Source organism: Pungitius pungitius, chromosome 2 (assembly GCF_949316345.1).
Source record: "Pungitius pungitius chromosome 2, fPunPun2.1, whole genome shotgun sequence".
Taxonomy (NCBI): domain Eukaryota; kingdom Metazoa; phylum Chordata; class Actinopteri; order Perciformes; family Gasterosteidae; genus Pungitius; species Pungitius pungitius.
This window is the reverse complement of record NC_084901.1, coordinates 31,998,294-32,013,831: the sequence shown is the minus strand read 5'-3', so window position 1 is coordinate 32,013,831 and position 15,538 is coordinate 31,998,294. Positions and strand designations below refer to the sequence as shown.

The following is a 15,538-nucleotide window of genomic DNA, read 5'->3' as shown; positions in this document are numbered from 1 at the left end:
GTGAGATGTTTACAATGGCTGGCCTCCACGTGCAGATGAGAAATAGAGGCAAACCACTGAAAGCAGCAGAAGAGGGGGGGGCAGATAACCCTGTGGCTTATTTTCCATACGTAACCCACGGGGAATTAACTGCAGCAAACGCTCGGTGTGATGCAGCGTGCCAGGATTACACACAAAACATGATCTGTGCGTCCCAAAATGGGCCAAGTGAAGTTCTTTACATGATTCATATTCAAGTTGTGTCAGAGCATACCCAGAAGCGCAAGGAAGCAGGACCAAAGGCAGGTTAGAAATATTAGATTCTCTTAGACCAGGGGTGTAAAACTCATTTCAGGGTCGGGCCAGATACGGCCCACGAGTCGAGGGGGCTCATTATCCGGCTCCAGTGCGACAACCAATCGATCCCTCTGCAGAGACCGTGACGTCACTTTTCTTTAACGTTTCCCCGGACCACAAAAAGATAACGTCACTTCTCTAATTCTCCTCAACTTTTAAACTCTTAAGAAAACCCCACCCATGATAAATCAAATAAATAAATGTCCCAATGCCTCTACTTGCAATTCCTGTTTTCCAAGAGCCTTTTATGACATCCCTTACAGTAACTTTCTCCTTGGGATAATAATAGTTAATTTCGACAAATTGTATCAAACTAGATATTAAATACACGGTTTGGCTCAACCTCGTCACACCACAAATGCCCCCCTAAAACACTGTGGTAAGAGGAGCCACAGAGTGGAAAGTGAAGGATTTGATCTATTTAAATCCACCCAGTCTCATCGCAGTTCCTCTCACTAGCAAACTCTGAGGACTTAATTCACCAAAATCTGTAGTTCAACACAGTCCCATCTGTGGATCTCATTTCACGCCAGTTGGGAACAAACTGTTTAAACCGTCAACGTACAGTAATCTCTTAACTGTGCGTCCAATATACATCATGATACATCTCATTAGCTGATGTGCTCGCTGTTTTCTTCTGGAGGATCATATAAAATTACTTTGATATCCAGTTGCAATTTTCTAGCACGCACTTAACCAAGTGTTGTATTCAGAAAAAAAAAAAAAAAGTCTCTCCCTTTTCAATAGAACGTCGAGGACTAATTTAAGAGGCTACTTGTGGCTCCTCTGAAAATGAACGTTTCAAACAAACAAAGGTTGTTTCATCTGCCTGACAACATTTGGCCTGCATTTCTTCTGCTAAGTGCAGACTACGAATCTCTTGCTTTGCTTCTTTTGAATTAAAATTTATATATATATATATATATATATATATATATATATATATATAAATAAAAGGACAAAATATTGATATGATAAAAACCAAGAAAGACTTCAAAGAGCATGCAGCTCCAATACCTCACAATCCTCTCGTTACTTTAATGAATTCCAATTTTGAATCATACAGATTGATGAATAATAATGAAGAATTTTGTATAAAATACCTAAATCCTGGGATAATTTGTCCAGTCCAAAGTGTGATTGTTCACCTCCTTTATTTGAGATAAATTGCATCCTATTTGAACTTCTTATGGATGGGTTTGCAATTGAACAATGCATTTAGTAGTTTAGGCCATTTGTTTTAACTAGGCCAGACAGTGAGACGGGACACAATTTATAGATGAAATAATGAAAGGTTTTTATAAAACAATTGTAAGTGGGGGAAATGGGCACCGCATTACTCAAAGATAATGGTTGCGCCAAGAATCCAGGAAATAATGGGTAAGCTTGGGTAAAAATCACTTGAGGGCCGATGTGTGTCGCCACCAAAAGCAAATTCGAATGCCTTTATACTTCTCCAGAGAAGACACTGCACACGCTGTAATGTTTAATGCTGATGAGTTTGACCGAGATAAGTGGGTGCGTTCACAGAGGTCTTTGTTTCATAACGCGTCGTCACGTGACTTACTTGCTGAGGGTGAGGGTGAGCGAGTCTGTTGCTGCTCTGATCTTGTTCTGCGCCTCCACATGGGTCATGTCTTCTGCGTTAGTGTCGCTGATGGACACCACCCAGTCTCCTACCCCGACACCAGCCTGAGCTGCCTTGCCGCCCGGGGACAGCTGGAAAAAAAAAAAAAAAAAGAAAAGAAAAAAAGAGCATGTCCTTATAAAGGTGCACCAGAGGAAAAATTTAAATCACATTAATTGGCCAAATTCAAAACTCGACAATCGTGCAATATTTGTATCCATCTTGTAGTTTGGTTACTTTGTTATATTTGGTAGCGCATCGCTCAACAACATCGTTTCCAGAGTAAGAAGGTATTTCATCATTGTCTGACTTTCCTACCTACCATGATGACTTCATTCACACCAGTTCACAGAAAATTTCAAGAAATCCAAACATGGTCTGTTGGCGTTCCTTACTAACGAGTCTCAATAATCAGCTCAGGGAGTCCGTGTGTCTGGGCCCTGAAGAGCCAGCAGAGATATTTCACTCAACACTATCGGGAACAGGCATTATAGGTCATCATGACGTCATCAGTGTATGATTTACTGCAGATGTGACTGAAAAAAAAAAAAAAAAAAAAAACCTGGCGAGCTGCAGACAGGGACCAGATGTTACAAATAGTCACGTCACTTGCGGGAACAGCACATTCAGACTGACAGGTAAGTCACTGACAAAACAATGACGTCATCCTGCCGCGGTTTCCCCCAGAGAGGTGGAGTCAGAGCAGAGGGCCCGAGTCTCGGTACAAACAGGCAGGACTTGACATGGTCGGTATGGGTAGTAATGGTTTGCTACCTGCACACAGTGGATCTGCAGGACATGGCAGACAGTAGTGACGTCTAATATACAGATAAGTGATGCTAGATCTTGTTTGGTTAGAGCTTAAGAGTCAGCTTGCCCATGCAGCTTAATGAAACTTGAGACTTGTGTCAAAGTCTCAGACGAATGGAGAAGAAAGGGTGGGCATCAGATAAGTAAGCCAGTGTCAGGATGTCTGGCACAAAAAAAAAAAAACACTAAGGATTACTCTCTGATGTCATGGATCCCTGCAAATGTTAGCTCATCAAAAGCTCAGATTCAATCAATAGTTTTCTGCCACGTTCAGCTAAGCCATCCCGCTCAGGCGCTTTGATTCCGAACATTAAAACACACAAACACAGGGAGGTAATGTGCTCTGTAAAGTGACTCCAGGGGCAGGCTGAGGTACAACTCCGCTCCCCACAAAGACAACTACATTAAAGCCGGCCTTGCATCAAAAGATGCCGAAGCAAAAAAGGAAATGGATTCCAATTTGCCCTCCATTTCTATAGCTGGCTATATTTATTCTACAGCAAAGTTTAATAATCACTTTCTTTGGCTTTGATTTGCACTCACAGGAAGCAATTAGAGGGGCTAAGAAAGCAATCACTTCTCTAGTTTAAGAAGACTTGAAAGAGCGTGAACAGCGTTCATTCTGAAAAAGGGCACAGCGATATCCACTTCTGAGAGCCGCAGACCCCTTTTTACTACAATACTGGATTTTAGAACCCGAGCCGGAAGATTTTAACAAAACAAGGCTTTTATAAGCGTTTAACAACAACAAAAAACCCATGAGCCTTGGCCACAAAAGCACCTCAAGGGAGCTGCAATTGTTTATGCCAAACGGAATCTCTGTTGAATTACAGAAGTGTTTAAATGTTACTAGCCACTGCAGTAATAGATATCCTTGTAGTGTACGAAATTAAATCCCATCATTGTGTCATCATCTCAGAAAGAAAATTAAAAAAAATTCAAGCCAACCTTGAAGCTGGTTTGGCAAATGTGGGTGATTGAAAGGAGCCAAAGATGTTCTATATATATATATATATATATATATATATAAAATAGCATGGGAAATACAGACAGGTGAAGAACTAAAAAAGGAAAACTATGAATAAATGGAGTGCAAATGTTTCCTTAATGGGCCCAAGGAGTCACCGACTGTTTTGATGAATAAACACAATGGAGTAGCTTGAGTTTCAGAGACTTAGATGTTCTGCACCGAGGGGCACTGAAGCGCCTCCGGAGGATTCTGGTGGGCCAAACCTTCTCATAAACCACTCGTTTTATGTTGGTTTTGTTTGTTCTCTTTGTCACCCATCCAAATGTTTCTCTCAAACTCCCATCATTGAACATTTCCAAAATTAAAAAAGGTGTGACAAAGAGGCGAAAAACCGACTGTAGATTGTATTTGTGTGTACATCTACCCGTGTGAGTTGAGTTACTGATGGACACAGAGACCTGCACTCCAGGCTCAGGTTCAGTGCGTGCAGCTGCTCCCCCACTTGAGAAGGCAGCAGTTAAAGTTTCTGCGCTCAAACCGTCGGTGGGGGGGGGGAGGGGGAGGTGGAAACCCTACACCCCTCCAGCAGTTTGTCAATAAGACGAAGGACAGCGGAAAACCTGTCCCTGAAGGCAACGTGCTGCACGCTACCATACAGCCACCGCCGATCGGACACGATGGATGACAATGTCACGGAACAGCGATACCACACATGGCTTTCGATTGGTCCGTTTCTCCGACAGCAAGCGACCAACGAAAAGCAGACTCATTGGGTCATAAATTATTTTTTAGAGCAATTATGATTGTAGCTCAGTTCAAGCTAATGACGTTTGTGCAACGGATAGATTCTCAAACATGGGGTCGGCCTAATGGTTGGCCGTAATATTTCACAGGTTTTTGGCAGAGCACAGCAGCAGGGCGGTTTTGGTCGGCTATTAACTTTCAAAGCACGAGCCAACTTTTCAAAGTACAACATATTGTATTCACCTTTGAAGCGCTCCCCTTAACATCGTCAGTCAGGGCCTCACACTGGCTCCAGGGTAGCTTCTCTTGTTTTGCTTCAGCATCAATAGAGGTTTATCCAAAATTCAAGATATACAGGTCATGTAACTCTGCACCAGTCAACTTTTATTCTTTCCACAGCTATTTGGGGGGGGGGGGAGAGAGAGACAGTCTGTCCTTACATCACTCACACAGCACAGCTGATGCAAGGCCATAAATATCCCTCTGAGAAATGGAAAACCAAACCTGGAAGTATGTGGTCGCACTGAAAACGGCTGCAGTTGAACACCTAGCACCAAGTCACCTTAAAACACTGCCACAATGATCAGAACATAGGAATTCACATCCAACTAGACACACTAAAAATGCCCCCTGAGGGCAATCAGTAAGCGCTGAATTATTAAAACACCCCTAGAACAAGGCCTCTCTTTTCAGACTTTATACGTGTATGAGAAGGGGGGGCGTGTTGAAAGAGTGTACAAGTAGTAAAGCAACAGATGGCCTACCAGCCAGAGAAAAGGGAACAATAGACTGACACATCCAGCTTTGGTGGGGGAGCGATGACTTGACATCATCCACAATTCCCTCCTAGCGTTTGTTTTTAGCGTCCGGGCATGCGTTTGTGGACCGAAACCAGATGGCGCACAGGAGGCTCAGTTACGGCATCGCCACGTTTTTGGAATCGTAACGGCTCGAGGTCTGGGACGGATATATGTAGAGAAACTCCTCCGAGTGTTAAGGCTGCCTTAGATCAGGGTAAGACAAATGAAACCCTGTTACGATGGATTCGTGCCTCCTGGGGTGAAGCCCTCTCGAGACGCTATGTTGGAGCAGACATGTGGAGAGCGTTAGCGTTTTACTTAAGTGTACCTCACACTTCTCATGCTATTGAAAAAGAAAGAGAAATGAAATCCTGCGTTCCAACTGGAGGTCTGGAATTGAAACGGTTGAAGCAGAACGCTCCATTAAGCTGCATTATGGAAAATGTGTCTCCAGTGTTATTGAATATTGACCCATATATTTTAGACTAAAGTCAAGATATCCGCCGCTTCATTTTGGAGCACTTGCTCCTACTTCAGAAAACGAACAAATTGCTCAACTATCCCTTCAAATTCCAACATTGAATTAAACATTTATATTAGGTGGATATACAAAGTATTTATCCCAGGCTGGGAAGAGAGTTTAGTGCTACACATGCCCCCCCCTCGCCAGGTTGGGTTGAAAGGGATCCAAGAACATTTCAGTAATTGTACCACCAGAGGAAGACATTAGTTTCTCATATTATGTCTTTCCCTTAATGGTCGTAAAAAGGTCAAGAGCACTTGGTTTACACTTCACAGAAGTTTTAATATTAAAAAAAGCATAAAAGTGGCTTATTAATACCACAGGAGTCCAATTAAAGTTATGTACATATTTTTTTGTTGATAAATGGGTGTAAAAGGACGATGCTTGGGTCATACTGGGTTTTTCACCCTTTCACGGTGAGTTTCAAACCGCTTGTCTTGGCATGGTCTCTTTCCCTGTGATATCACTGGAAATGTATTCCAACAAGTTTGGAAAGGTCCATCGAAATTCCCGCAAAGAATGAGAGTGTGCAAGCACATCAGACACAGGAGGAGACAAAAAGGGCAGTGGCAGCCTGGAAACGACAAAAAATCCCAGGAATGCTGAGAAGGCCCAGCTCTCCAGGCTGGCAGACAGGAAAGGAAACAAGTAGTCAAAGTGCACGGTAAACCTACGATACCAACTCCACTCACACCAGAGGTTACGACACCCACGACCTTCCCAATCGATACCGAGCTGATCGGACTCTCCGTTTATGGTACAACGAAAACAGGCCGAGGGGCCGAACTCTTGGTTATTGACGATGTGACCGTCTGACGCGGTGCAGAACAAATTCAGAGTCCCTCAATGACCACAAGCTTTAAATGAATCAGCATCAACAGTCATCCAATCTTCACAGAAAACACGTGATCGTATCGGTCTGTCCCGATTCTCTCGTTTCCTTAAAGTGCGTCCAACAGGCCTTTTGTCCCTTCACTGAACATCGTTGTTGCGTAATCTCCTTCACCCAGACTGTCTCGTCTGCCGCAGACCCATAAAGGAAGGCCACCCATTACATTCCTCCCAGCCTGACCTTACCTCCTGTTACTAAGGGATACAGTATATCTTTAAGCTTTTTGTCCCCCGATTGGGCAGTTGTCATCCTCTGCGACCGTGTGATTCACGCTCCAGTCTTTTATGACCGTCCCCAAGATGTAAACAGAAAAAAAAAAGACATGGAACAGCTTTATAGGTTCTACACCCTGCAGGACTACGGGAACAGTCCATCTTGGCTGCACTGGTTTTTGTTTTTCAGCAACGGGAGCCATTATACATTTTTTACACCAGGCGGCTAAAACGGATCTTGGTCGAACACATTTTATGGAGACTGACCGTGGAAAAGATTTTTTCATTGTTTTTATAATTCAGCATGTGTAATGCCCATGGATTGCAGATAATCCGGCCTCCCACACGAGCTGATTAGTCAAGAACATTCGACTACGGACACACCCGCTGGCATTCACCAGTGACTGCGCCTCGCCAGTTCCCACGTCCACTACTGTATCCCACCGAAAATCTCTCGTTTTGTTTTTGGGCAGGTCGTTTGGTCTTTTATGGGTAGAAGAAACACGTTTCTTGTCGTGGATCCAAGGGGAACATTGTGTTTCTGACGGCGGCGCCTGCCAGTGAGCAGAGCAGATGCAAGACATGTACTGACAGGGCTGGTGATAACTCCTTCCCTCGCCACAGGATTACGTCAACTCCACACACACACACACACACACACACCTCAGTGCAAAGCTAGTTACGGCATGGACTCTTTAGGCCATATATCGAAGCAACAGAATAGTGCATCAGTTGTCCTCAGATTTTTATTCGAACATAATGCTACGATTGTGACTTTCTGGCCGCGACAAAGATCTGAAAATGTTTTTAAAACTATGCAGATCAACCACTTATAGTAGCCTAACAACTGCCAATTACCTCGGAAATATGAACCCTGCAAATATTAAACATAATTGATGTAGATCTTATGAACGTAATATAGTCATTGCAGCCTCCGAGTTAGCAATGTAACCGCGTCAGTGGGGGATGAATGTCATATCGGTGTGCGCAATAGCTGCCAGCAATGTCGGAATGAGTTTGTGTGTGAGCATGCGTGTGTGGCTGCAAGTGCGAGTCTGTGCGTTTGTCAGGCAAAGTAGCTCTGCACTTATAAGGGCTGGAAAGTGGTGGCTGCTCTCGTCAATAGCAACACTAGTTTATCAAGTGTTTCAAATTCATGCGGCGAAGCAGCGGTGACCCAACATGGAGAGTGCAAAGCACTGCGAAGCAAACAACAGCATGTCCACCACTAATTAGCACTATCAATCCAAAAGATAATGCACGTTAAGACAGAACGGGCTATGGTTGGTACACACACACACCACTAAAGTGTGACTGACATGAAGATGAGCAGCACAGTCTGCAGACGACACCCTCTACACTGCAAGCCTTTTCGAAAAGAAGACATGTGACTGCTCAGGTGGGGCTCGTTCGGGGAGGGACCTGTGAACAGGCTTTTATGGAGAAGCTTGCAGGGACGTCAACGATGATGATGATGATGATCCTTCCGTGCAGATCTTCCAGAGGACTGCAAAGTCATCAGTGTGCCCAGATGCGAACCAAGCGGACTGCGGTGACAAACGGTTTCTTACCCGTGACACGGTGAGGGGCATGCTGAAGTCCTTTCCGCCCTGAAGCCTGAAGCCCCAAGGCGCCGGGCCGCTGAGGGTCACAGAGTAAACGCTCATAGCCTGGGAGAAGAAAGAGGAGGAAACGGGTTTTTTTTAAAATGGTCTCAACGCACGGAAAAGGCCTTTTGTCTGCTTCATCCAAGCAGCTGGTTTTATCCATTTGTTACAAACGCATATTTTATACGCAAACATAAACGGAAGTTGTTTTCTTTTGAGAGTGTAATATTAAAAAGGTTACAAAACTTAAAATGTGCCTTTTGTTAGAGATAATTAATTCAACATATCTTCTAGTCAGCACATCTTACAAGGACAATAAATCACTAGGAGACAATGTTTCTCATCAATATACAGATTAAATTGGATGCATCTCAAGCATTCATAGGAGGAGTCCAACGCAACAAAGTATTCAATAACGCAAATGAGTACCACAAACATCAAACGTCTACCGGACAATTCAAACCGCGGCGGCATTGAAGCTGTGTCTTTGCAGAATAGAGCCCGCTCCCTGTATTAAAATTAACAATTCAACTATATCAAAGTGAACTACAATAAAACATTGGCCCACAACACACAAAATACATCATTTGACAAACCATAAAAATAAGATCAATCAACACAGAAATAGAACAGGCAAATGACTAAATAACCCGGTCATTTCAGAACCCAAAAGGCAACTCGGGTCACGTCACTTGCGAGTTACAGCTGTACCAGTGACCTTTGTACCTGCACCCCCAACACAGTCCTCCTCCTCCTCCATTCCAAACCAGGTGTTACTGCACTGTGACACACTGCTAGCATTCCAAGACGCCACCATCGAAACCCACCTTGTCCTCAAGGGCTGGCCGGTAGCCCAAACCTGGGAGAAAGCTCAGGAGTCAGTAAGCTGGGGCAAGCAGATTCTGTCTCTGCTGGCAAACCCTACCCCCGCCGCCGCCTGTGACACAGGCGAGCGCGAGTCTTTCCTCGCTCCTCAGAGGCTATATAAGGAATGTAAAACTACACCAAACTATTTCAGCCCTACACCCACATGAGTCACAGGGAGGGTGGGGGAGAGGAGGACGGAGAGAGGCAACGTCAACTACCCCTGTGTCCCATTTACTGGCTAAAGCCTCAGCATCAAAGTCAAGGGATGGTTGTTGTTTTAAGTGTTCTGGGGAAGGAGCACAAAGAGGAAACTGAAGAAAGGCTTGTGGAATTTAACATTCCTTTTGGATGGCATGAAGCCTGCAGGCAGAGCAGCGATTATATTTGAACATCTTAAAGTTCTTAAAGCAGCAGTGACGTTCAGTCTTGTAAAAACAGGGCTCAGAGAAGAGATTTTTTTTTTTTTTAATCCCAACATGGTCCGTTAAAAAGCAACCGGGCAAGCCCCCCCATAACAGCCATCCACAAAACGGGCAAATTAGATACATACACTTTTAAGAGTTTTAATTCGTACTCATTCATCAACTTTAAATGATGGTGCAAGACTGTCATTTCACTTTCGAGTGCACATTAAAGTAAACCAAGTTTAGTTAAAACACTTTCTTCATATTCTGCCTGCAACAAATGACAAGAAACTCCACTATAAAGAGACAGCCTAAAAAAATGGAAATAGCAGCAACAGGTGATGGAAGTTATTATATAGTTGTTTAAAAGCAGAGATCATAATGAGACAATAAGTGAAACAACGGCATGTAAGTGGTTCAGTAAATGCCATTCTTTATATTAAACCAGTGGAGGATCCAGCAAACCAGTACCATAAACATACTGGTAATGCCTGTGGTACTCTTTCAGTGCTGCTTTAGGTATTGCTATTTATAATCGATGCTGTCACTGTAACCCTTCTATCTACTCTTAATGTGCGTTCTATCGGCTAACACCGTCAAAACACACGGAATGAGACGCTTAGTCCTCACCAGGAGACGCAGTTATGAGCTCGAATGACTCACTTTGAATCGCATGCAGTGCTTCCGAGCTAATGATTCGCCTTGTTAATTACCACGAATAAAAAAAAAAAGACTCACAACAGTAGACAAGTAACGTCACACGTACGAAGGGACTCAATTGTCAGCTTACCTCTCGTCCCTCGCTGTCTTCGCCCAACATCTCGAGTCTACTGGATGAAGAATGTCTTTCGGGGAGTGAGCTAACTTTTTCTTTTCTTTTTTTTTTCTTCTATGGACTTCCTCAAAGCGGACGTCGGGAAGCCACCGTGGATCCCCTCGGTGAGCAGCAGGATCGCTCCCTCACATTCTTTTTACAGGGACTCGCCTGAAACGTCAGAGGTCACGTGGGCCGCTGCTCGGGCCTCACACTGGGGCCGCGGTGACTTCCGACGCCACTTGGAAGGCAGAAAAGGCAACAATGTGTCCCTGTGCAGGATGAGCGAACAACGTGTTGAATTGATCAACAACAAATTAGCTTTAGAATAGCATTTTTTAAAACAGAAAATAGCCACAGGTGTTACTAATTAACTACTGATCAGGCTTATAAATGTTCAGCCCTCAGGGTAAACAACACAACATGTTATGTGATTTACCCATCGCGTTGTAATCCACTCTTATTTGACATCTGTTTTTACTGCTGCTTATTTTAGATACAGGACATATGATATATAAATATGTTATAGATGCAAGTATATTAAGCTTAAGCAACAGGATGCATAATAAATATTACAAAATGCATTCGCTCCACCACCGACTTGACCAGCCTCATAGCATAAATGCTTGGTACTACTTTTTGAAAAGGGAAACTTTATAAAAGGTTCAAGTTATAACTTATTACTCTATAGCCTGGTGACCGGCTCAGGTCAGGGGTTGATCCCAGCTGACATTGGGTCACCATTATTGGATGGATAATATTATTCTAATATTAAATAAATCATTTTGAACAAGCAGAAGCCACTGCCAAAAATAACTTCAAGGTAGCAAATTATTAAGAAACATTAGCAAATATATGATTTTTATGTTTGATTCTTTGCAAATTTTGCATTGTGCTTATTAGAGAGGGATTAAACGTGTTCATGTTTGACTTCGTTTTCACACTATGTTATTGCTACTCTTATTCAAGAAATGCATATTGTGTTAATGCATATTGTGTTGATGCTCAATACCGTTTTAAGGTTTCCTCTGTGCTAATTTAACAAATACCCAAACTTTCCTTTAAATATATTTGGTAAAATTTTCTGCTGAGCTTCATTTTGTGTACGTATGTGCTCAATAAAGCCTCGTTGTATTGTTTGAGACTATGTTGAGATGATACTGTGTAGAAGCTTTTGATCGAATGAATCCCAGACTGACTAGAAACATGCAGCAGATGACCAGTAGATGGAGACAACGTGCCACAAAGGGGAAACGGTACCTTGGGAGTGCTGCCCAGCTCCATCATCACAGTGGCTGAACAAGTGAAGAAATCATGAATCATCAGTGAGGGCCTGAAGTCGAAGCTGCGATTGTTTTATACAAGCGATTTTAATTGTTTCCCTCTGCTGCTTGCACTAGTCTGACGTTACTTTCACTAGCTGACACTTAGTCAAGTCAAATATTTAGTTTGTATTGGCGTTGGAAAACGGTTGGCCTGATTGTTCGGGCGTTGACGTTAGCTAGCTCAAGCTACCGACCTCGGTTAGCTAACTATTAAACTTGTTTAACGTTAAGTTAACACTTTTGTTTAAAAAAAAAAAGATGGCTGACAACGGTGCACGCCCGACTGAAGAGGACCCAGCCGCGGCTTTCCTGGCTCAACAGGAGAGCGAGATAGCGGGGATAGAGAACGACGCGGAAGGATTTGGGGCGCTGGAAGAGGCGGGCGGCGAGCAGACGTCTCCGCCCGAGCCGACACCGTCCAACTACGGCAAGTTTGCGGGCTGAGCTAACGTCGGCTTCTGCTAGCATGCTAGCAAGCACCAAACGGGCATAGGCACTAGCAAAGAGCTACTTAGTGTGGTGTGACGGCGTTGGTAAAGTTGTTTAGGTAACGTTAGCAATGGGGATAACAATGGCTTACTAGCCGATAGTCAGTTAACGTTGAAAGTTAGCGTTACAAAGCTATTTAACCGTTGACACCGGGAAAACCTGTCCTGTTAGATGACGAAGCCGCGGACCAAACGTTAGTGGCCAAACAGGTGCGACTGCATTTCTGCGGTTCAACGTGAGCTGCAACGCTTAAGAACTAAAATACACTGCCACAGTGTACTGAGACGTGAAGAGCAGGGTAGCTGATTGGGAAAACTCACAGAAGTTCATACTAACGATACACTTTTGTCTTTCAAATATGTTAGACGGTTTCGAGGATGAGCTTGCCACTGTGAATGGGGATATGTATCAGGTAACTAAGCTCAACATTTAAAGCCTGGTCCTGTTATATTTTCTGCGACTTTCTTGTGTGTTTTGGCTTTGTTTTGAACACCATCAACTCATTTGATCCGACGTTACTTTACCTTATTTCTTTATCCTGGCATTCGTACACGTTTTATTAGAACGGAGTAAACGTTTGTCTGTCCTCCAAAAGGACTCCAATGGCCCGACAGACAACTACGCAGCCATCGCCCAGGTGGACACTCAGAGGCAGGAGCCAGAGAGTCTCCGGAAGTGGAGGGAGGAGCAGAAGACACGCCTTGAAGCGTTAGGTGAGCAAAGAGGAGGAACTACTGGGATGTTGCTGTGCCGCTTAATGCAGTTGACTCGTAAGAAGCATGATGCAGCTCACCAAACGGTGTTGCAGTTAGTTAGTTAGTTAGTTAAGTTACATGACTTGAGGGCTCTCTGACTGTGTTGTCTTCTGCCCGTTGCTCCTTTAATAAGACTTAGCATCCAAGGCAGCAGAGGAAGAGTGGAGAGACAAGGCCAAAAAGGAGCTGGAGGACTGGCATGTACATCAAAGTGAGCAGATGGAGAAGAACAAGGTCAACAACAGGTCAGTGTCTGACAGGGACCCCTGTTCATGTGCAGAGAAGAAACAGTTTGTTTATCAGTGTAAAAAGATGATGCTGTAATCTTTATACTGAACCCATTCTTTTCAGATGAACAGTTCAGGTGGTGGCAGATTCAAATTTCTCCCAATAAAACCCTTTCAAATTTGGGATTTTGCAAATTTAAATTGTTTTTTTGCTTATTTATATTTTTTTCTTCTAGTTCATACATGCTATTTAAGTCTGTTTGCAGTCAGTGCAGTAGTCTTTCCTTGACTAAGCTAACCCTATTATTTTCTCACGCTTTCCAACAGACTCTGTACAAGTCTGGCACGGTATAATTCTGCATCTGTGGCTTTAGTTTTGGCCAGTTTCTTTCGCTGTGTCTGTGTTTGTGTTGAGAAAAAACTCTGGCGAAGTCCAGTTAAACCGCCTGGAAAACAAAACAGGAAGGTGGCTCGCTCAAAGGAATGCAAACGGAAGGCAAAAATGTCAGTTGTCATTCGCACTATAATCCAGTACCAAAGCGGTCTGTATTAACCTGAAATCTCCCGTCATTCCAAGCTTGCACGTGCTACAATATTGTGGAAAATCTCCAATTTTAAACCTTTTATCTCCATGTCATTAGAACAGATTCTCACATGTTCCTTGTTAATGCAGGCCCTAACTGTTCTCTGCTTGTTGTCTTGACACTGAAACTGTTCTCCTTTCTCCTTCTTTTTCCTGCTTTCTTGGCCTTGCCTGCGCACTAGGATCGCTGACAAGGCTTTCTACAAACAGCCCAATTCTGATGTTATAGGCTTTGTGTAGGTTTAGCATTATTATGCTTTTTGATGTTGTATGTCCTACCCCAGGAATTACAACTAGTTGATTTTTACCAGATGCATGCCCACTCAATAACGCCTCGTTTTGTAGTTCCTTTATGTGCATTGCATTGCATTGTTACATCAAAGGGCAATGATTGGCAGAAAGAAAAGCATGACGTTATTGAGTGTGGTGCTGTTCGTGTGGTTGAACCTTGTGGGGTTTTCAGTTATGTTACTGCAGTCCCTCTAATATTGCAGCTCATTCATATCTTTCCCTCGTCTCCTTTCCACCTGTAGGGCTTCAGAGGAGGATTTTGTTGCAGAGAGCAACGGCGAAAGTCCCGGAACTGAATGGGAGAGAGTAGCCCGTCTCTGTGACTTTAATCCAAAAACCAACAAACAGGCAAAGGATGTTTCTCGTATGCGATCTGTCCTCATTTCCCTCAAACAAGCACCTCTAGTCCGCTAAAGGGGGGGCACAGGGACAATGTTGTTCTAGAAACATTGCCTTTTGAGCTTTAACCTCACAATGCATCAGAAGTTAGTATGCCCTTTTCCATAAATTCCCTGCTGTGTTTTATATTTTAAAAACTTTCCACCTTCCTCGATGCCTAATATATTGAAATAATACACTTAATCCCCCTCTTTTATGAGAAGATGAAGGACCGCTCTATTGTTAAGACATCCTTTGGCTGGTCAGTTTTATCATTGCTATATTTAAGAAAATACTGTTACTGTAAGTTAAACAATTGACTTCCCTTTATCTTACATTGTCATTAGGTCAGTTTTCTTGCATCTGCCAATATTTTGGATGCACATTTTATAGTTGTTTTATAAATTAGCATTGGATAATGTCGAACACTTCACTATTGATTATTAGATTGTAACCACTCATGCCTCTCAATGTAAAGTCATCAAGTCTTTATTCACATTTGTTGTATTATACCCCCAATTACCCTAGTGAGCAGATTTTTCTTATTTCAATTGCATAATTTGTGGCCTTTTTGACATGGCTATTTCTCCAGCTCCATTATTAAGCAACATGGATTTATTCAATTAGACATCTCCGCCAAAACAAGAAATCGAAACCAAAGATCTAAATTTTTAGCGTCAAGGCGATTCAAATGTGCGATTTCTTTACAAGTTTTATGCAAGATTGGTGTTAAATATAAATTCCAGACATTATTTTTAGTTTTCTAGGTGACATAATAAACACTTACTCTGCACATTGTTTCACATGTTGCCTATTTGGACATTGAGAATACAGAAAAAAATGAATGTTAAAGGAAATTGGAAAATAAAAACAGTGGAGTCTGA

General features: G+C 43.0%; 2 protein-coding genes across 12 annotated transcripts in view; one reads left to right on the top strand and one right to left on the bottom strand.

Annotated features, from left to right (window-relative positions):
* Window positions 1-13,078, bottom strand: part of pdlim7 (PDZ and LIM domain 7) — a 27,204-nt gene extending 14,126 nt beyond the window's left edge. For 2 of the 9 annotated variants that reach the window (XM_037462290.2, XM_062560795.1), the window contains exons 1-4: window positions 11,867-11,997; window positions 10,583-10,878; window positions 8,486-8,584; window positions 1,904-2,055 (exon numbers count right to left, since the gene is read on the bottom strand). In XM_037462290.2, coding sequence (XP_037318187.1) covers window positions 1,904-2,055; window positions 8,486-8,584; window positions 10,583-10,612 — 281 coding nt within the window. In that variant the 5' untranslated portion in view covers window positions 10,613-10,878; window positions 11,867-11,997. Of the gene's footprint in view, window positions 1-1,903; window positions 2,056-8,485; window positions 8,585-9,247; window positions 9,273-9,348; window positions 9,494-10,558; window positions 10,879-11,866; window positions 11,998-12,944 lie in introns of those variants that run through there. The other 7 variants (XM_037462289.2, XM_037462291.2, XM_062560791.1 and 4 more) reach the window with 7 other exon arrangements.
* cltb (clathrin, light chain B) lies at window positions 12,190-15,538 on the top strand. Of its 3 annotated transcripts, XM_037462304.2 has the most exons (6): window positions 12,190-12,358; window positions 12,786-12,832; window positions 13,016-13,133; window positions 13,309-13,420; window positions 14,168-14,221; window positions 14,519-15,538. In XM_037462304.2, exons 1-6 carry the CDS (start codon window positions 12,190-12,192, stop codon window positions 14,688-14,690), a joined length of 672 nt encoding a protein of 223 aa, XP_037318201.1. In that variant the 3' UTR covers window positions 14,691-15,538. The 3 variants fall into 3 exon arrangements, with proteins under 3 accessions (XP_037318201.1, XP_037318202.1, XP_062416780.1); XM_037462305.2 differs by lacking the exon at window positions 14,168-14,221; XM_062560796.1 differs by lacking the exons at window positions 14,168-14,221; window positions 14,519-15,538 and adding an exon at window positions 13,730-14,153.

What these genes read in the sequence shown, in the direction of transcription:
- cltb (XM_037462304.2), top strand. Translation starts at nt 12,190, where the DNA reads ATGGCTGACAACGGTGCACGCCCGACTGAAGAGGACCCAGCCGCGGCT. An exon ending in GCCGACACCGTCCAACTACG is followed by an intron (nt 12,359 to 12,785) that starts GCAAGTTTGCGG and finishes CAAATATGTTAG; the next exon opens with ACGGTTTCGAGGATGAGCTT. An exon ending in TCTGATGTTATAGGCTTTGT is followed by an intron (nt 14,222 to 14,518) that starts GTAGGTTTAGCA and finishes TTCCACCTGTAG; the next exon opens with GGCTTCAGAGGAGGATTTTG.